The sequence below is a fragment of the Protopterus annectens genome, chromosome 6.part0, assembly GCF_019279795.1.
Source record: "Protopterus annectens isolate FY-2018-M chromosome 6.part0, PAN1.0, whole genome shotgun sequence".
Classification (NCBI taxonomy): Eukaryota; Metazoa; Chordata; order Ceratodontiformes; family Protopteridae; genus Protopterus; species Protopterus annectens.
Window position 1 is genome coordinate 1,574,077,856 of NC_056737.1, and position 23,092 is coordinate 1,574,100,947.

The 23,092-nt window shown below is 35.4% G+C and overlaps 1 protein-coding gene across 1 annotated transcript in view; it reads left to right on the top strand.

The window, feature by feature from the left end:
- The window catches only part of LOC122804857 (solute carrier family 15 member 2-like), a 1,359,362-nt gene that overhangs the window by 1,030,718 nt on the left and 305,552 nt on the right, over positions 1-23,092 (top strand). Inside the window, exon 15 of the mRNA XM_044075020.1 lies at positions 8,505-8,633. Within this exon, the coding sequence (XP_043930955.1) occupies positions 8,505-8,633 (129 nt within the window). The remainder of the gene's footprint in view (positions 1-8,504; positions 8,634-23,092) is intronic.

Genomic DNA, 23,092 nt, shown 5'->3' on the forward strand with positions numbered 1-23,092 from the left:
AGATGTGTTGTGCTGGGCCACTTTTATGGAGGTGTGCATATCCTTTATGAATATGGAGACATCATCGCCTTTGGAACTTTGGTCCATGTTCTGGGGCAGAGAGGTGTGGAATGAGTTATAGTCTGGTAGTGCAGGGGTGCTTTCTGCCAATTTAAACCAGGTCTCAATTACAGCACAAATGTGCTGGTATTTTATGACTATTTCTCTCCATACACAGGACACTGTAATCACTAAGTGCAGCTATTTAAATGATTACTGATTTTTTTCTTTGTCTATTATACCTGATTTTCTTGCTTCTACTTCCTTAGTATCTTCATTTTCTGTAATTCTTTGTGGTTTGTTTTTCCAATGCTTCTGAGCTACATTTGTTGTGATGTTTGCACAGTCCCTAATGTAACAGTCTTGTCACATTGTGCCTTTCAGTATATGAGCCAACAAGCAGCAAAATATGCAACTGCTTCTAGTCCTGATATATAGAAACTTCATTTTCTGCAACTCCTACTTTTTATAAAGACTTGTAAATCAATGTGTACATAGTCCATTCTCTTGAGCTGCCATTTTTAACCTTTTATCTTTAGGTGTAAATTTAACTTTCCTCAGACATTTGTAAGTCAAATCCTTTATCCCAGATAATCTGCTGAATAACCATCCTGAAATCCTTTCTTTACCAAATTCACATGCTTCTTTCCAAATGCATCTTCTGTAGCATAGCTATTTGCACTCTTCATTTCTTAATATAGTTCTATAAACTTTCTTTTTTGTATGTACCTGCGAGACAATTCATGTTCAAAGATAATATGGAAGTGTTGCCATTATAAGAAGTTATGTTTCACATGTGTTATGTATAACAGCTTTTTTAATGTCTACTTTTAGCTTTTGTGTTAAATGCATACACTAATGTTTGGAAAGTTGATTTTTTTTATACAGTTGTTTTTTTTTTTTTTGTCATATCCTATGTCACATCTTACCAGACGTTTTGTTTTAATGAAAATCTTCAAACAAAAATAAACATACCCCCTGAACACCCCAAATCATATTAGCTTAACATAAATACACAAAAATATGCACATCTTCAAATAATAAAATGTAACCCTCCTAATGGGAAAATTGTCCCAGATTGACAGCTACAGTCACAGGCTTTAATTGACCTATAATAAAGGTTATCCATGCTAAGATGCATGGTACAGCCTGTGCTTCTGCTTACACTAAATTCTGTCTGCTTTTGTCTTATCTTTATTCCTCTCCCAGATGTAAAAAACTTGAATGCTTTCAGAAATCAATATCTTTTGGCCAGAGAAATAAAAAAGTATTTTGTTTTTATTACCCTCTTAACTTCCTTTTTTAACACCTTTATTAAATTATCACTTAAGACACAGGCAAACATACATTAACAGAAAATAAACTAAATCATTTTAACATTTTTCTATGTAAATACAATATACATCACATATATTTTCTTTGCTACTATCATTAGTTTAACACTACAAAAAAATTCTGAATTCCTGCCTTCCTTTAAACCACACTCCTCCTCCCCTTGAGCATTATTATGTATGTATTGTTCCCACAATTTCCATTTACTTCTATATAATTTTCTCCTTCCCTTTTCTAAAGATTCCTCTACCAGTTCATTTATCTCTTGTAATATTCAATACTGCTAATACAATTGGTGTAGACTTTGATTTCCATTTTCTAGTAATTACTTTTTGTCAGCTAACAGACTTACACTTAATAAGGCCTTACTATGTCTAGGCAAGTCAGTTCTTTTATCCCATATCAAAAGAATCATTTCCTTACTTACAGCCATTAGCTCACCCAATATTTCTGATAGAGTACTCTGTATGGAATTTTTAAAATCTGCCAACTCATTACACTCCCAAAACTTATGTCTCTGGATATTCACTTTATAATCTCAAAATACAGAAATATCGAATTTCAGTATCTCGAGACTATAAAGCTGAAAACTCACAAACCCGAAAACCAAAATGGTGAAATTTAAAACTGCGAACATAAACAAAACACTACACCACACATACAAACATAAATACACCTACCTCCCAACACTTTAACAAAGCAAAACAACACACATGAACACAACAAAACAAACACACACCTACCCTTCCTATAAGCAGGGAGGAGCCCCCCTGCACCCCCATAAGCCTGCTACTTATATATCCTAACTCCAAGGTTGCACTAAACACCAAAAGACAGAAAACCCACCACCACACATTCTACACCCCCCTTGCACAAAAACACATCACATACATACAAACACCACCATTCTCAACACTGACACACTCACACTCTTACCTGCCTACCCTAACCTACACCTAAAACTCCCCAACACACTCACAAACACACAAACCCTCAAAAACATAACATAACACTTACCTAACAGGTACCGCGGGTTCAACATTTCCGGGTTCAATATTCTGCAGTTTTGCACAACTGCAGATTCAACAATTTAGTCTTGAGATGCTAAAATTCTACATTTCAGTATTTTGAGATTCCAAAGGGAACCCATTTCTGTTTACCTCGTTCTTCTCCATCACACCTCCAACATCTGCTATACCTGATGAAAATTTCTTTGAAGTCTGCTTGGGGTATAACAATACCTATGCAAACCCTTTCAAGCCATGATCCCAAACCTTCTGGACTTGTTTGCTTACTTGAGAACCATATATATATATATATATATATATATATATATATATATATATATATATATATATATATATGTCCTCCCATTGTTTTCTTGTAAACTGCTTTCCCAGTCACTCTTCCCAAATTTCCTAACTTCCTCTGACGGATTCTTATAGTTATCTTGCAGTATTTTATATGATGAACTAATTATCCATTTTTAAACAACTGCTTTTGTTCTAGAATCAACTAAAAACTCTACAGGATGAGGTGTCTTATTTAAAATCCTCTTATCCCTTTCTCTTTGCCTGTACTCTAAGATCAAGCCCTTGTTGGGAAGGCAGTCCCTAACCTGCAATGCAAATGTGTTCTTGGTCTCATCCTACTTTATTACCTTTCCTGCTTGAGTTATTTGCTTCCAATGTCTTGGTTCATTTGCTATGTTTTTCAAGTAAATTCTCATCTCTCTTGCCTATTTTCTGTACCCCTACTTGCAGTCATCCCGCTGGCAATATCTCCTTTCTCCATTCTTCTATTGGCATAGTTATTAGAATACTTTCTGCTGCTTTATGAATATAATATTCTGTATGGTTGTTATTATTCTTCATAAAGATCTGCATCCAAACTCTCACTTCTCTCTCTCTCTCTACTTCTTGAATTTCCCCCTTGCTTCATTATCATCCCTTTCCACTTTGAAGTATAATTGTCTACTTGTCTTAGCTGTGTAGTTCTAAAATATCTCTTCAAATCAGGTAAACCTAAACCACCTTGTTCTGTTGTAAGGCTCAACTTATCCCACTTAACTCTTGCCCTCTTTCCTTGCCAGATAAATTCCTCCAATTCTTTATTAATTATTATCAACAACTTCTCCTCAGGTTGATAAAAGTATGCCTGACCCATATACAAGACTAAAGGGACTAAAAACATTTTCACTGTTTGTATCTTACTATTCATATCCATAAATAATAGTTTCCAGTTTCCCAAATGTTGTATTATCATTTGTTTGGTTGGTTCGCACATACCCTTAGCTGCCATAACCAAAACCTTTTTAATCCATATTCCTAAATATTTCATCTTATTATACCTCCATAAATATGGAGTATTGCTGAACCTATTTGTGAGTGGGTCCATAATTAACAGCTATAGCCTTTGTTTGATTTTCATTAATTTTATATCCCAAAAAGACTTAAAAGACTTAAATCTGTCTCAAAATGTTCCACAACACTGAGATGTCCTTTGCTTGATTTATCAGGTACAAAATAATATAATCTGCTAATAAAGCTAATTTTTCTTGATTACCATATCAATTATATCCTTGTATTTCTGAGTTATTTATTTTCTAAATATAAAGAAAATAACAAAGGAGGAAGAGGACACCCCTGCCTGTTTCCTCTGTTCAAACAGAGCTTATCTGAGGGAAACCCTCCCACTTTAACTCTTGCCTCTGATCCTTCGTATATCCTTATAATTAGTCTTACTATTGTATCAAGGAATGCAAATGCTTCCAATGCCCTATTCATAAAATTCCAGTTTACTGTGTCAAATGCTTTTTCTGCATCAAGACTCACCAACAACATAGGTATGCTCTTAAATTCTGCTTTCCTCTGGATCATCATTGTTCTACTAATGTTGTGAAATGTTTGCCTCCCATCCACAAAACCACATTGATCCATATATATCTATCAGTTTTGGCAATACCTTTGCCATTTTTTTGCTAGTAAAGACAAACACTTTATGATCATGGTTTAAAATTGAAATGGGTCTGTATGAAGCTAGATCTTCAGGGATTTTGCTATCTTTAGGTAAAACAGCCACCACAGGTTTCTTCCAAGATATTGGTGCTTCCCCTCCTTTTAAAATACTGTTAAACAAAATCTTCTAGATCTTTATCACTTTCTTCCCTCTTAATTTCCAAACTTCACAGGAATACTATTTGTCCCTGTAAATTTTCCTGAAGACTGATTATACATCACTGTTTCATCTCATCACCTCCAGTCTTAATAGTTAGTTGATGATCCCCATCTACCTCTAACCATGCCATGGAATAATTAACTCTTCCATAAATATTTCCATCTGTACTCTTTCTTGATTTCCACATTTCTCTGCTTTATACAAATTTTCACAAAATTTCTGGAATACCTCTAAAATCTCGTTATTTTTCTTGTTATAGGTTCCCTGAGTTTGGTAACAACCCTTTCACTGTTCTGTTGCCTAAGTCATTTGTGCTAAAACCTTTTTGTGCTCTGGAGTTGTTATTAAAAAGTAGTTGTTTAACTGCAGTTTTTCTAAACTTGTGCATATTATCCAGATATTCCCTTACTTTCTCTTTAGCACTCTGCATTTGCTCCTCCTCTTGTTCTGTGACATTCCCCTTTTTCTGTGATACTTTAACATTTGTCAGCCCCTCAAAGTAATTTCCATTACTTCTTAACCACATATTTTTTTCTTTTGTTTCAGCCCTATTTTTAACCTCCACTTTCATTTTATCCCAGTCACTAGCTATAACTTCTGTAGATATTTCTATATGTTTTAATAACTCTCGAATTCCACTATCCAGTCCATAAATTCTTCTCTTTTTGACAAGTAGGTAGGAAAATGTCAGTGTCTTATTTTTATTTCATTACCCTGTTTTTATTGGAGCATTATCACAAATAGTTATTGGATATGAGTCAAAGCTTTCAATTAAATCCACATGTTCCTGTAAAATATAATTTCTATCTTGTATAGCCCAGTTATTGCACCTTGGGAAATAATATACAAATTATGTCCAAGTTTTTACTACTGAATTCATATCTTCCATACCAAATATTTTAATAAATGTTTTCAGAAATCTACTCTCTTGTTATATTGTCCCTTGTAGGTCCCCCTGATACATCCTCACTATTGCAAATCAAAAAAAATCCCTGCTGAAAGCTGATTATTTTGCCCTAAATTGTCTTAAGTGCCATAATAGCAGTTTTCTGTGGAATATAAATGCATGCCATTGTAATCCTCCTTCTCCCTTGCCAAAAGCCCCTTACTACCACAAATCTATTATTTTTTTGTCTTTCCCCCTCATCTATCACTATTGGAGCCTCTCTAGCAATTAGAATACTTACTATCCTTTCCTCTGTCCATGATGTTCTGCTGAATATCCATTCTGTCTTATTTTTAAAGCCTACATGCTTACAAAAACACCTGTTTACAGCCTACGCCAAACCAGTAATTTAGACATTCACCTTTGTAAAATAAAAAGAGAAATACCATAATTTTGCATATAATATAATATAATATAATACAATATAATATAATATAATATAATACAATTGGTGCACTTTTACACCCTGACCCACCAGCCCAAGATCAAATATGAACATTACACTTGCTTTTGCCTAGCCTTTTTTCTCTTGTTATACTGTAAAATCTATATTTCCTTCAACTAAAGTAGTACTTGTTTACTTTAATATCTGTAACACATACAACAGTCACTGAAAGACCTCCCCATTTAAATACCCCTGATTACACTCTACACAAAACTGTTTTACTGTATATAACATGCAGTTTATATTATGCAGTGTTTCATACAGATACTAATTAAAAACAAAAAATTTTTTACTTACAGTTAGCTTTCTTCCTTTTAGTGTCCTTTTAAACATTAGTAATATAAAGTTGGGTATATGCTTTACAGTCCATCCACTAGTTTAACAATGTGCAAAACCATATCTCACAAATGTGATAAGATGCTGTATAGTCTTCTACTTATTCGATAATTTCAGAATTGTTAGTTTTCTTCCTGTTCATCTCTCTCTCTCTCTCCCAACACCAGACATTGGTTCAAGTCCAAGGTACTGCTGATTCTTCTTGTCAACTCCTGTGCTTTTTTTCTGTCTCTCAAGCATTTTCCTTTGGTACATTGGAAAAGATTTCACTGGCAAAGTCTCTCTATGAAACTTATTGTCAGAAGAATGAGAAGCAGAGTACCCTTCTGCTTGCTGATTTTCCTTTTGTTGGATAAACTTTTTTATTTCCTCCTTAGCTTGTTCTGTGTCAAAAAATAAAATTGATCCTCCAGGAAAAAACATTTTAAGACAGACAGATACAGCAGCTTGAATCATACACCTGCCTCTCGACATTCCCTGATTTCTGGGATAAATTTGCTTCTCTTCTACCTAGGGTACTATGTATAGTCATTTTCTTCCAACACTCTTCTGTCTTCAGTTTTTAATACTTTGCTCTTCTGCCACAGTTTTGTTAGTATCAAAAACATTAAGGATATGAAAGGTAGCTTCATCCCTAATATAAAACAACAAAAGTTCCTAGTTGTTAGATTAGATCCTCTCCTAAACTTTAATACAAACATAAAATACAGACATAGAATACACAACCAATAAAGTACTGACACAAATAAAAGTATTGTATCTCTCACCTTCTTACCTGACTGCAAGCATGGCCATAGCCAAAATCATTTTAATTCCAAAGACTGAATATGTCCTAGCACTTATCTCCCTTAATTCATCCAATAATACTCAAAAACTACCAGTATATTTAAAGTAAGATATTTAGATTTGTCCATCTAGCAGACAGAAATAATCACCGCAACTTATTAAAAAAAACTCATTAGCTTCCCATTCTGAACAAAACTTCCTTTCTGCTTAATACATGAATGTTTAAAATTTTCACAACTGGCTACTGCCATTATGTCAGATGAATTCTTCGAATCAGGGACCCAAACTTTTCCTTTAGTAGCAGCCAAGAATGCACCCACACTCTAGTCAGACCTAAATTCAAACTAGTCATTGGAGAAAAAAGCTTTCTCTAGAACAGGACTAGCTATGTGGAACCAACTACCAGCAGAAATTTAAAAAAATGACACCAAGACTTCCCTCGTAAGGAATCTAAGTGCATCTCCTTGCATGATACTAGCTAGTCCATTCAATAACAACCCTATACTTTCAGTTTTAGAATGGTCACAGTTTAATGTACTTCTGTATTAACTTGTATACTTTGTTTCTTATACAAATATTATTAGTGTATTATCTCTGCTTTCACATACCTTGCATATTTGGGTCTATATTATATGCTCAAAGAGACATTTCTTCAAACATATCATCATCGACACCTAAAGAGCGAATGTTCTAAAGCGTGAATGGCCACGTTCACAAATCTTTTCCTCAGGGAAAAAAATTCACAGGGCCATACACAAAAGACACAAACTTCAAAACCCTAATCAAGTGGGTGGCTTCACCCCCCCACACCCCCCAGTGTGGGTGGGATATGCCCCCCACACCCCCCCCAACCAAACATACCAACTCGGAGATTGCTCTACATTGGGGAAAAGGGCAATTCCCAATAACGGTGAACTGAATTTTTTCCCAAGGAAAAAATTCCCAGACGTGGCCATTTGTGTTTTAGGTTGTTCGCTTGTTAGGTGCCGATGTTATATGTTCAAAGAAAAGTCTCTTCGACCATATAATATAGACCCACATATTTTACTAAGGGCCTTTGTCTTCAACCTGTATAACACTACATTGTCTTTATGACTGAAACCCTGCACTGCTAGTTCACTGCTACGCTTCTCTGCTGTTCTTTGTACACAAGTCATGACTGAAAAGGGTCAGTAGACCATTTTGATTAGCCAGTTATCAAACTGAATTAGATAATTATACAATGTTTGCAATTTCTGATCTGCTATATGTAAAATGAGATTGATATGTCTATGTAATATCGTTTAGAATCACAATAATCATGTCAGATTTAAGTACTCAAGTCACAAGATATAATTTAAGAAAATACATTCCTTTATTTCAAAAACATCTATACTTGCAAATAAGGACAGTACTAAAGTTAATAAATAAATAAAGCCATGTTTTTTTCTTTCTAATCCTTAGAAGACAATGCTGAAAGTTCCTGACACACATGAAAGTCTGATCCAGATTATAAACTTGGCAGACAAAGACATCAGTGTTGCACTTCAAGGCAAGACTAATATATTCCCTAACCCCATTGGTGCCTTTGAGGTAATGTCAACTTTTCTAACCTTTTCTAATGACTGTCAAAGGGCAAAATGAGAGATGGTGTTATTTATCTCTAAGTGCAAAACTACAGCCATAGATGAATGTCATGAAATTTGTTGATACTGTTATTTTAGAAACTTTGTAAGATTATGTTGACTGTAGCACAGTAAGACATGACCATGTGACATGTTCTAGCAACTAAGTTACAGTTTTGAAATATTTTGTTTAACCAAGATACAGTTTTTTGTGTTGTCTATGCAGTAATTTCTAAATGGGAATAAAAAAATCCAAAGGTGCGGTGAAAAAAGTGAATGAAAATGCCCTGGAATTTTGCCAGCTCTGTTGATGGACAGGGATAAAGCCATAACTATGATATGGATGACCTGAGTTTGATTAGTGGCTTGGAACTGAATGGACTGGCCAGAGAAGGTAGAGCAGTGACAAGGCAAACCCTGCTTGCCTGTCTATGGGATGAGGGTCAGGAAGTACATGTCCAGAGTGCAAACAATGTGTAGAATCTCTCACTGGAGAGACTTGAATTTCAGGAGGACAGGGCCATTGAAGGAGTTGCCACCCTTTGGAACATCACTGGCACTGACAGAGGGAATGGTTAGGGTTTAAACATATCTCCCATTTCTTTGAAGCAAGATGATGACACCATTCTTACCAACCAGCCTTGTCTGTGGGAATAACCAATGGCCCAGATTACTCTAACCTCCTTGGGGAACAAATGGGCTGATAAAGAGAGCAGAGGAGAAGCTTGATGGCCTTGGGGGACTAGGAAGCAAAAAAAAAAAAACATAGGAACTGTGGTCACATGATCCATGTGAGGAAAAGAGGTATTGCCAGCACAGCTAGCTTGAATTTTGTAAATAATTATATGCCATTTGTGAATATCAAATTGATTTATACAAGATGCTTGTGTTACAAATGTATTAGAAGTGTCGGTCATACAAGATGTTTGTGTTACAAATGTATTAGAACTGTATGTCACACTAGATGTTGGTCTTACAAATGTATTAACACTGTATGTCTTGTGTATCTCAAACTGATTTGTACAGTTGTTTGTGTTGAAAAGTATTTGTAAAGTGCTTGTGTTTGAAAGGTTTGCACAGTGTGCCTTATTGCAGAGAACAGAAATGTGCATGCATTATTTTAACTGTTTAAATGTATATGTTTTAACAGTGGAAACCAGAGGGTTAACCTCAGTCCAGCAAATTTTAGAAAATATCTGAAATTAAATCACTTTGTAGGCTAGGACATAAAGATGCTATCTTTCAGGTTTCAATGCAGCCAGAGACATTAAGTCTATACTATGAAGCTTTCTCTATTGTCTGTGGGGTGAACTAATCACTACTCTGGAAGCATAGAGGTATGCAATTGTTTTATGAAATCCAGCATCTGCCAAAGATCTAAGCAAAAGCCCTTGTGTGTGTATTTTTACAGGTAGGTGCTAAGTCCTGCCAGCTTCCAGCAATGGGGGTTTTGCATGGGAACTAGAAGTCAGATGACCAGAAATGATGTCAAGCTGCAAGGTATCCCAACAGTAATAGTTTAGATATTATTTTGAGAAGTCTCTTATTGAGACAGAACATTCTGTATTATGTCTTGGGCCTGACAACAACAATAAGAACCATTCCCCACATCATCTGCCTTGCTGTATTAAGTAAGTTATTAGGGAATAGTATAATTCTCTTAAATTTAGTCAGGAATAGTGAAGCTTAGTTTAGATATTGTTTTTCTTTATTTGTCTGAACCTGTCCTCCAACATTATTTTAAATATTTGCTGTGGTTTTAAACTCTGATGTCACTGTGAATATATACTTAGTATCTTCTTATTATTTTATTATTTATTATTAAATATAGTTAAACCATTCATTGTGGCTGATCTTTGTAGAGATATTTAAGTTTTGAGAGTACTTGCATATTTATTTAGTGACACTGTGTGGGCCACTTCTCATAGCTTTGCACTTGGTCAAACTACCATTTGTATTATTATTAATTTCAGTCAGTATATTGGGTACCCTTGGAAGACCCTTAAGGTAGCTGGCAGGATTGTCTGGTGGCAGTCATAACTACCTTATAGTCTAGGTAGAAGGGGGCATAGCTAGTAAACCTGTGCCAGCTTTTCCCAGGTGTTTGTGTGTGTGTGTGTGTGTGTGTGTGTGTGTGTGTGTGTGTGTGTGTGTGTGTGTGTGTGTGTGTGTGTGTGTGTGTGTGTGTGTGTGTGTGTGTGTGTGTGTGTGCGTGTATGTGTGTGTAAATCAAATCTCAAAGAGTGTGTGTGTGTGTGTGTGTGTGTGTGTGTGTGTGTGTGTGTGTGTGTGTGTGTGTGTGTGTGTGTCAGCCACTCGGGCAGGGACATGAAGCACCTGGTTGGAGAGAGAGGATTCTGGAGGCCTTGACATGCATACTCAGCTGAGATCTCATCTCTATAGCTGTGCCAATGGGGAGTCTTATTGGAGATCTGGAGAAAGAGGCAAAAACCATCCCAGGACTGACTGTGGTCTCTGTGTGCTCTTAAGGGAAATTGCACTTGATGCATAGAGCTGCATATAGAAATACTGTATATGTACTGTTATCCTCCCAGTGAACATCCCCCACAGGTGCCAGTGGTGAGGATTGAGGCTCCTTGATTACTGGTCCAGTGGTGGGTCGTCACAATCCATAACAGCATAGGGGTAAACAACTTCCTATACTGAGGAAAGTACCTTTTTAATTAAGAAGATGGGATGTTTACAGAGAGTGCAGTTTCTATACTATTGGTCGAATGTACAAGGGAGAAAGTTATACTTCATTGATCACACTTGCATGACTTCTTACTCACTGATTGCTGTTTTTATAGAAAATTATTAGTAACATTGTTTCTGATGTAGTACTGGCAACAATTCAGACTTTTTTGATCTTCAATTTTCTCCATGTTTATATTTGTAAGTAAAAGGGGGCTAAAAGCAACTGCATTTTATTTTTTATTTTATTTTATTTTTTCTATTGGTCGAATGTACAAGGGGTAAGGTTATACTTCATTGATCACACTTGCATGACTTGTTACTCATTGATTGCTGTTTTTATAGAAAATGATTAGTAACACTGTTTTTGTTGTAGTGCTGGCAACAATTCAGACTTTTTTATCTTAAATTTTCTCCATGTTTATATTTGTAAGTAAAAGGGGTCTGAAAACAACTGTTTTTTATTTTATTTTATTTTATTTTTTGGTCTGGACATAGCTTTGGCCAGTTCAGTTTACCTGGATATAGCATCATCTGAAAAAACTCAGCATTATATTAGCATAACCAGTGAGTATATAAGACACTGTTGAAACTGTGTCTAAATGCAGAAATGCTGTTTTAAGCAGGTCACTATACAGGAACTTCCCATTCTGCCTAGGAGAAGTGACTATGTCATTGATGATATGAAGTAACAAAGTACAAGGATAAAACTGCCTGCACAAAGGTGTGGTGGGATTTTCCCCTCCTGTGCACAAGATTCAAATTTTTGTTCAATTCCATTCGTTCAGCTTTGAATGGAATTGGAGTACTTCATGTCTGTGATCATGGCATGAAGCCAGACATTAGCAGTTTCTGAGCCTGCAGCCTTAAACTAGGAAATTCTGGAGTAACATATGACGTATAATTATATGTATTTAATGCAAATACTTTAATGTTTCTGAGAATGCGGCATGTATTAATGATAACTCCTCAGAAAGCAGATATTTGCTATGTTTGTATATTTCAGGATGTCCTGGTTACTGCTTTTACATAACAATTGAAATGCTGTAAGTGCACCACAATTTGAAGCAAACACAAAATACATATAAGTTGTAGGGATACCCCTTTCAACACTTAACTTAAAAAAAAAAGTATAAATCCATTCTTCTCTCCCCTTTTAATGCATTTCATTTTGTTTTATTGATTACCCTCTGGCACAAATGATACTACCTTCTTTCCACCACCTCTTGCCACCCTTTAAGATTTGTTAGTAAGAAAATTATTGACTTTTGTTATTTTAATTTCATTATCTCTTCCACACTATATAAAAAAAATCACTGCTCTAACTCTATTCAAACATAAGTTGAATGAGTGAATGAATGAATGAATGAATGAATGAATGAATGAATGAATGAATGAATGAATGGACAGATAACCACAAATTCACCCTTGTTTACGACCCCAGACCCTCATGGATCGGAGAAACATGTAAATGTCCCAACCAATCCTTGTTTGGACCATCTGTGGGTTATTTGTATGCAAAATATAAGGGCTAAAAGCTACCAATGGAAAGTAAGGCTAGGTTTCCTAAGATCCTCACAGATCAATAGCCTAGTAAGTACCTATAAACCACTCTCTCTCTTTTTTTTTTTTTTTTTACATTCCCAGACTTTATACAGCTTTATGTAACATAACGTTTCTGTGTTATGTCCCTTCTGGCATTTAACACATATTTTGGGAGCAGTCAAATATAAGTAATACAGGTCAACCTTCTTTATTTTAAACGTATCTACTGTATATTGCTATTAGATGAATGATATTGCTTTTTAGATGACTTGCTTAAAGAAGAATTTTGAACAACCATACCAAAAGAGAGACTGCTATGACAATGATCTTCCATTTAATATGATTTGTTATGATAAACTGAAAGTGCTGGTTGATAGTAAACTGTATTAGAACAGAATCCTTCAACAAAGTAATCAATTGGCCATCATAAACATACTGTAGGTTTTACATTCACAGAGTGTATGAACATGTTTTAATGCCTTTTATCTGTGGACTTTCCTGTCCCAGACCTTTACTTTTGGGTCAGTAAGTTTAAAGGGCATATTCACTTCAATGATAGATATTTTTTTCCAGGAATTACAGCAATATATTAATTTTAAAATGTATTTAAATGAGTTGCTTGAAATAAGTTTGTTTCATGAAAGGAATACATTGTTTGTCTTTCAGCTTTTCCTGGTTGGGGGTCACCACAGCGGAAATCCAGTCCGCTAATGACTGGCAGGGGATTTTTACAGTGCCAAGTTGCCAGCCTGACACCCAACCTTGAAAGAAGGCACACCCATTCACCTACCTGCATGTCTTTAAATGTCACTCGACTGCGGGGAGGACATGTAGACTCCACACAGAAGGTGCTCCAGCCAAGAACTGAACAGGAGAACCTCTTGCTGTGAGGTGACAATGCTAACTGCTGCACCAAGAATACAATAAAATGTGCAAGCCTATTAACTACAAAATGGTTATGTAGCAGCAATGATGTGGTCTTATGTAAGGCCCTAAATATTTCATTTGCAAACAGTTTTCAGAAAATAGTGGATAATATCAAATTATCTATGGATGACATATTTGGTGGGAATCATATGGGATGTTGAGATATTCAGCTTAGAAAATTGGTGCTGCAAAAGACTTCCTATGTAGACGTATGTAAAAAAAAACATTCATTTGTCTGCCCTGAATTGTACAATAGTATGTATAAATTACACAAGTTTTTTGTGAAACTTTTGGCTATGTGTAATAAAGTGCTGTTAGGAAACTCTAAAAAACTTGTATATAGTTCAGAAATATTCAACATTCTACTGACCAAGAAGTCCTAATTCATTTCTAGAGGAAGAGCTGTTTTCCTGATCAAACTGACAACTGAAACCATTCAAAATGAGCAATACCAACAGTATGATACTGTAGTGAATTCAGTAGTTTTGAGAAATGTTATACTTTTATTATGAAAGACACTACTGCTCTGACATGTATTTAAACTGTTGCCTGCTTAGAGGTCTGCATGGTCTGTAGTATTATTTCTTTGTACAAAGCTAACTTGCTGCACATAATCAGTGTTAAATAGCCAATAAAAAAACTGTTACTTACCACATCACCAAGTTCTTTAAATATCAGGGTATTCTTTGAAACCGCAAAGTATCACAGTTCATGGCATTTATACCAGGGAGGTCAAAGCTTAAATTTAATGTATCACCACACATTGTTTGCCATGTTTACTTCATCATTTCATGAAATGTAAATCAGAAGTTGACAGCGATATTTGCAGTTTTTATGAGCACCCTTCACTCTGTCACTATGCTGCAGCACCACGACTGTGGATTTTCCCATTGCATAACTTGTATGATAAAATCTGTTTGAATTTCTCGTTCTTCAGGAACCTGTAAGGTGCTTTCATGCTTCCACAGCCAATTAATATTAATGGCCTCTGCTTGTGACTACTGCAGGATTTTAAATCAGATTTTATAGGTGTCACATGGTAGAACAGGTAGTTTTATAAACTGTCTAGGCTGTAGTAGATAGTTGTAGGTTAAATGATAAAGATGAAATGACAAGATTTCAGTTTCCATACTCCAGCCATATCATGAGAAAGGAAATGTGATTAGGAAATGATATCATGCTTGGCAGGTAAAAGGCCAACATAAAAGAGAAACACTTCTACTGTGATGGATTGCTATAGTAACTGCAACAATAGCTGCCCCTCTGTCAAGTTTACTCCTCTGACTGAAGACAAAACACAGTTCAGGATAACTATCCAGTGGGTTGTTGTGAGTCAACATTGACTCACTGCACTTAACAAGACTTGGGGTTGGTAATCTGTTTACCTTACAGACACAGAGTATATAGGGTTTGATTCTCCCCTTTAAGGGAAATTGAGTAGGCTTGAAATGGCCCACAAGGGCAGCTAACCTACTGCTTGCATATGAACATATGAGCAACAACATTAACAAATGGAAGAGATTCTCCTTTTCAAGTTTGTACTAGGAGAGAAGATCAGATCAGGACATTAAGATTCAGATACAGAAAGTATAAGCCTTTGAAATATGCATATGTATTAACAACATCTCTATATACTGTATAGTAAACAAGATATTGTGCTTCTTTGATTTTTTATTCTTTTTTATTTTATGCAGAAATTCATAGTAAAACTCTTTTGAATGGTATATAATGCAGGTTTTGTATGTTAAAACCTTCAGAATTACAATCGACTTCTCAAAAATACACTCATAGTAACAAACATGGAAACAGCGAAATAGAAAGTATGTAGATGGATGGACACCATGGAAGAGGAGGATAGGGGTAAATGAGGTAGTGTACATTTGAAAAACTGTATATGGAGGCATAGAGTTAGAAACTACTTGAAGAATTAATTTAAAGTTGTTGTAGAGTCTATTTAAGTTAATAAAGGAAGTCTAGTTTCTGGAACACTTTTCCCTCCATAATGATTATTATTATTATAATAATTATTATTATTATTATTATTATAATACTCTTTTTCTTAGTTTTTCTGTTGTTCATTTTGTTGATAGTTGTAGGTCATTATAAGCTAACTACTGTATTTGAATTCATATATGTTGATGTTTAACAATATAAGTTTAATAAAACAAAATGATGTTGAGAAGTTTGTGAAATCCTCATTTTTGGTTGTGTCATTTGTGTTTGTAAAATGGGGTGGGAAGGCTGAAATTCAATCAGCCACCAGTATGGAGAATGAATTAGAAGAAATGAGTTCAGAAAATATGGCTAAGTTTAAGAAGAGAATAAAGAGGCTATGAAAATAAAAAAAGAATTACTACATTAGAAAAATAAACCTTGCAACATTCCTGCTAGTCACTGTACTGTATTTTCTTTGGATGATATATAATGCACATTATGAACATATTACATTCATTCTCCATTTTTCTCTGTACAACATAGGTCATGAGGGTACCTATTTGGCTGAATAAATCCCCTAATTACTTGATGAAATAAAGACAGTGCTTGTCTTTCTAATGCTCTGGAAAACCAGCAAATTGGTAGTTCCTCCTTCAACTTATGAAGAAGTCAGGTATTCCTACTCAAAAAGCCTAAAAACATCCATAAAGAAATTGACTTATTTGATACAGGAGCTAAAGCAACATACAACTACCTGGACTGTGACACCTTCCACATAGACAACGCTGTCTGATCTTATGTTGCCCTCACCAGTTTCACTCCCACAATTTCCACTTTACAGGACCAAAGGTCATCCACGACTCACCACTTTCAGATTCTGTTTCCTCCATTTTTTCCCTTAAAAACAGGTAGAACAGGCATGATAAATGGGTTCCAGCCTATATTTATTAAAACGTTTGACAGTTTGAGTATCATACTCTCACTGCATGTCGTCTATCTATTTCTTATTATTATTATTATACCTTCCCAGATCTATGGGCATTGGCCACCATTCTTCCTTTTCTCAGGTATTGCACAGCATAGCATGTTCTAGACTTCCAAGAAATCTTCATCTTTCTCCCACTTACCCAGAATGTTTTACTCTATTATTTTATTCCAATTACAGGAAAATAAAATTCCAGTTTTAAATTTGTATACATTGACCAGCATGGTTTTCTACACTGGCTACAATATTTATGCACATTTTTTGTGTCTCACTAATGTCATATATAGGAATATTACTCATGGGAAATTGGATCCACATCCAAACTTTCGAGATTCTCAGTGTTGTGAAGCAGGGGTGTATATTGGCTCCAATATTGTTTGGTACCTTCTTTTCAGTTCTGTTGAAATTTGCTTTCAGAACTGCTACAGCAGGTAGCTTTCTTCAAACCAGAATTAATGGCAATCTCTTCAACTTGTCAAGGCTTAGATCAAAGAATAAGAGAGCCCTCAGGAAGATCCATGCCTGTGACACCAGATACCAGACTGACATCTGCCTACTGCTGCTCAGAATGTGGAAATGACTGCCACTCACTTATTGGATTGCACAGCCAAAGAAGACACTGCTCAGATCAGTTCAATAAGGGCAAATCCATGATCATTTGGGATTAAAAGATGCCTACTAGTACTACTACTACTCATGAGAAGCTAATGGGACATCATTCCTTGAATAAGTCAATGACTGTTGAGCCTGTCTCCCATCATTTGCTCCTTGCTGAATTCTCAAGTTGGATTAAACATAGTACCATCATCTGGGTTGCCAGCTACCTTAGAAAAATACTCTCGTAGGGTGCGTACTTAGGTCTACAGTCACCACCACACTTTTAACTCATTAACAGCTATGTGGTGTGGAATGTCACACCTCTGTCAGCCTACACACAGCTTGTATGACTGAGCATTTTCTGAAAAATAAACTTAAAAAGCATGATATAGACACATATAAATATTTTCTGAGCAGTAAAAGCTGTTAAAACTGCACAAATAGCAATAGTGCCTTCTGTGTGGAGTCTGCATGTCCTCCCAGCGGTTGAGTGAGCATTCAAAAGACATGCGTTGAATGGGAGTGCCTTCGTTGAAGTTTGGGCGTCGGACTGGCAACTCGACACCAAAAAAAAACAACTGCCAATCATTAGCGGACCAGAGTTCCACTGTGGTGACCCCTAACCGGGAAAAGCCAAAAGACAAACAACAACATCAGTCTGAAGTATTGTTTACAGTGATAATAGTCAGTTCATTCGCAGTCTTTCCATAAATACTACATCATAATGCACATGAACCTAAGTTATATTTTTTGCTAAACTTCCACAAATAAATTCTCATTTCTTGGAAACTATACAACCTAGACATATGTTATTAGAACATTTTTGTTAACTAGACATAAGCTTCCACATGACAACAAGAAATTCCACTATGAGTGCATGGTTAATGAGATCCATCCATCCATCCTCAACCCCCTTTTCCCATTTTGCACACTGGGTGAGGGTGTGGGTTAATGAGATATTTACATAAATAAGAAAACATATGCCTAATTGTACAATTTGCAATTTAAATAACACTGAATATCTCTCATTGTGTGCAGCTTACAGTGCAAATGTCAAAGATAGTTTTCTTCAACAACTAAGGTTTCACTTGATGTCATGCAACAATTTGTAAGTCAGTTCCTTTTTGAAGTATTAAGTAAATATGGAAATGTTTATTTTCATAATTACTAACAAACAAGTAGCAATATCTCAGGTATAAAGTGATATAAATGGACATTAACAACACATTTCCCTGTCTCCCACCATGTCATATCACACCATACCCCTTAATAACATGTAAGGCTTTTGGTTATGAAAATATATATAAGTTACAAGTAGTGATTAATTTCATTACTGCAGCATATGCAAAATTAACAGTATTAATGTAATTTTGTTAATAACTTCTTGCACTTTCTAGTACTGCTTATTTTTGCTAATAAGTTGATTAGTTAACTCATTCCCTCCAGTGCAGCTCTCTTGAGTGTATACCTTTAACTACCAGTGGGTGTGGCTTGAGCCTTTAAAAAATGAAGTTGTCACATTACAGTTCTAACAAATAGTCACTGACAAACGTCAAATACCAATACAATTATGTTTACCATCATGTATGCTTCAAGATAAAATATTCTAATAACTTGTATGTAGCATAGTTTTGGAACTATTAATGCAAAATTGAACAAGCAATATTTGACGACTAGAGGTGAAGTAGGAGGTAACTACAGAAACACCTGGAAGCGTACACAGCTGTAATGAGTTAAGGAGGCCAGACCCAAAACAAAGGTCTGGTCATCATAAGGAGATATGAGTATGAATTGGAAATGGAGTTTTAGAGTTAACTGCCATTCCCTGAGGTTGTGTGACACTACCTCCCTCACTTCTGTTTGTTACTTTCATTAACATTCGCCAGTAATGTCCTAGACCTACATGGCATACTTATAGTGATCTCCTTGCCGTTTCAGGTTCTGACCACATCCCTATTATTGCTACGACTGAACTAAACAAGGGCCTACTCACAGCAAGCGTAGTGTCCAGAATCAAGCAACTTCAAATCACGCTTTCATTTTCTAAAACAATGCACTGTAGCACACACCCTTATACCTCTGCAGCACATGTAATTGTAAAATTCATTTATTAGATGACTTTTTTTGTTACACCTTTACTGAATAATCACTTATTACATAGGCAAACTTAGATTTATATAAATATTAATAAGTTCACATTTACAAATGTTATACATCATGTATATTGTTCTATGTCATGTAATCAAAGCAACATTACATATATTGTTCAGTTCCTGCCTTCTCTTAAACCTCATTCCTCCTTCAAAACATTTTTCTGCATATATTGTTCCCGCAATTTTGATTTTTATTCATGTAATTTACTCCGACCTTTTTTAAAGATCCTACTTTCTGTTCTTTTATCTTTGTCATAATGTTCACTTTTCAAGTACAGTTGGTTTATTTATTATTTTCATTATTTATTTATTTAAAATTTGTTTACTGGGAAAGTCTGATTTGGAACAATGCCAATTTTCAGTGGAGGCCCGTGGAAAAATACTTCAGATGCATGTCTTTGTAAAGTGGGAAGAAACTGGAGCACCTGGAGGAAATCCCCATGAATGCAAGGAGGACATGCAGACTCCACCCGGAAGGCACCCCACCCAAGAATTGAACTGGAGAACTTTTTGCTGTGAGGCAACAATGCAACTGCTACACCACTACGCCATCCGGTTTAGATTTTAATTTCTGTTTTCTAGTGCTTGCTTTTTATGACAACCGCTAGAATTAAACTTAATAAGGCCTAACTATGTCAAGACAAGTCAGATCCTGTATCCCAGCTCAGAAAATAATTTCCTTAGTTACAAGCATTTGCTCACCCATTTTTCCTGACAGAGTGCTTTGTACAGAATTTTTAATGTCTGACAACTCATTGCACTCCAAGAACATATGCTCCCAGGTACCTCTTACTTGCCATTGTACCTCCAACATTTTCCATCTACTTGAGAAAAAATTCTTTGGAGTCTGCTTAGGGACTCAAAGTATCTATGTAAACTCTTTCAGTCAAAATCCTAAATTGTCTAGATTTTGTTGCATATTTAGTAGCCATACTTAAGTGGTGATGCTGCGGTAGCATTGTCGCCTCACAGTAAGACGTTGTCCTGTTCAATTCTCAGCTAGAGCGTCTTCTGTGTGGATACATGCGTGAATGGGTGTACCTTTGTTGAAGGTTGTGCATCAGGGCCGGCAACTTGGCACGTAAAAATCTACTGCCAATCATTAGCAGACCGGAGTTCTGCTGTGGCGACCCCTAACCGGAAAAAGCCGAAAGACACAAACAAACACAAACAAACTTAAGTTCTACCATTAAAATCAAAGATAAAATTATCGAAGTAAGCTTTTAAGCTTTAAGATGCTTATAATAGAGCAACATTCATTTAAACCGGGGATATTGTAAGCATTTAATCTTACTTGCCACAATAGTTCAAGTTCTTCTAGTTTCAGGGGGGGGGTAGGACCACCTCTAAAAGCATCATTCATCTGATCAATAATCATGAACTTGAACTTGTAGTTTGGGTGGGAGATGGTATGCTTAGCTAAAGCATTTTCGGTTTTACATTTCCGAATTGCATAAATATGTTCATATACTCAGTCACGGAGATGTCTCTCCATCTTTCCTATATAAAATGAGGAACAAGCCTGGCATTGGGCTAGATAAACAATCATTTTAGAGTTACAGTTAACTCGACATCTTAGAGTATACTGGCAATTATTGACTGTAAATCTATTAGATTCGGTGACATATTGACAATAGTTACATGATTAGCACTTACACATGCCTACTATTCTAGGAATAGTACGTTGACATTGTTCTAATAGTACTTTGAGATTTTTTGCTTTTTTATATATTACTGTAGGTTTATCTCCTACATTATTAGAGATGCTAGAGTCCCCCTTAAAAATAATCCAATTTTTACAAATGGTGTTAAAGCAGGCATTACTATTAACATAATAAGTTGTTATAAAGGATGGTACTTTAAACAAAGGGTCAGAATTTGGTTTATGGTTTTCGGAAGTAGAAAGATCAAAAATGTTCTCAAGAACAATCCGAACATTTTCACTATCTAAAATAGGTATATTGTAACATTTAGACCGTTTCATCTTTACTTCTTCAACAAGGTTGAAAGTTTTTGGTTTACGAAAACCAAATTTGTAAAGACTCATGGTCTTTCTTAGATAAAATTAATAAATTGGTTTTCGATAAGGATTACAACTTCCTTACAATAGACGTCAAAGACTTATACACCTGTATTCCTCATGGCATCGCCATGGATTGGGTCAGAGAGGAATTAAACTTACATGGTTGTTCTAGGAGGGAGTTAGATTTAGTTGATTAACTAATGGAGTTAGTACTTAAAAACAACTTCTTTGTTTTTGGCAATGATTTTTACTTACAGAAAGTTGGTGTAGCAATGGGTTCCCGTTGTGGGGCTAACATAGCCAATTTGGTAATGGCACGGTGGGAACATTTGTTTGTGCTGTCAAACTCTGAATACAAAAACAGAATAATTTTTTACACTCGATATCTGGATGATATTTTTATTTTGTTTGATAGTGACAAACATATAAGCGAAAAGATATTAAATTACTTCAATAACACCACTCAGTTTCTGAAGTTTACATCAACTTTTTGTGGTGAGTCTATAGCTTACTTAGACATTTTGTTGTCTAAGGACTATACACTTCAGAAATACATTGCCAAAATTTATAGGAAAAGTACATATTCTAATGCTTTTTTACATTTTTCAAGTTGCCACCGTTATCACCAAAAGTGGGCAGTTGTGAAGGGCCAGTTGGTCAGGGCAGCCAGAATTAACACCCTTGAAAAAGATTTTGACGATGAATGTTTTTTGTTAAAGAACATGTTTTTGCATCGTGGTTACCCTGAAAGGTTGGTCAAAGATCTTGTTGAAGAAGTAAAGATGAAACGGTCTAAATGTTACTATAGACCTATTTTAGATAGTGAAAATGTTCGGATTGTTCTTGTGAACATTTTTGATCTTTCTACTTCCAAAAACCATAAACCAATTTCTGACCCTTTGTTTAAAGTACCATGCTTTATAACAACTTATTATGTTATAGTAATGCCTGCTTTAACATCATTTGTAAAAATTGGATAATTTTTAAGGGGGACTCTAGCATCTCTAATAAGGTAGGAGATAAACCTACAGTAATATATAAAAAAGCAAAAAATCTCAAAGTACTATTAGAACAACGTCAACGTACTATTCCTAGAATAGTAGGCATGTATAAGTGTCAATCATGTAACTATTGTCAATATGTCACCGAATCTAATAGATTTACAGTCAATAATTGCCAGTATACTCTAAGATGTCGAGTTAACTGTAACTCTAAAATGATTGTTTATCTAGCCCAATGCCAGGCTTGCCCCTCATTTTATATAGGAAAGACGGAGAGATGTCTCCATGACTGGGTATATGAATACATTTATGCAATTCGGAAATGTAAAACCGAAAATGCTTTAGCTAAGCATACCATCTCCCACCCAAACTACAAGTTCAAGTTCATGATTATTGATCAGATGAATGATGCTTTTAGAGGTGGTCCTACCCCCCTGAAACTAGAAGAATTTGAACTATTGTGGCAAGTAAGATTAAATGCTTACAATCTCCCTGGTCTAAATAAATGTTGCTCTATTATAAGCATCTTAAAGCTTAAAAGCTTACTTCGATAATTTTATCTTTGAT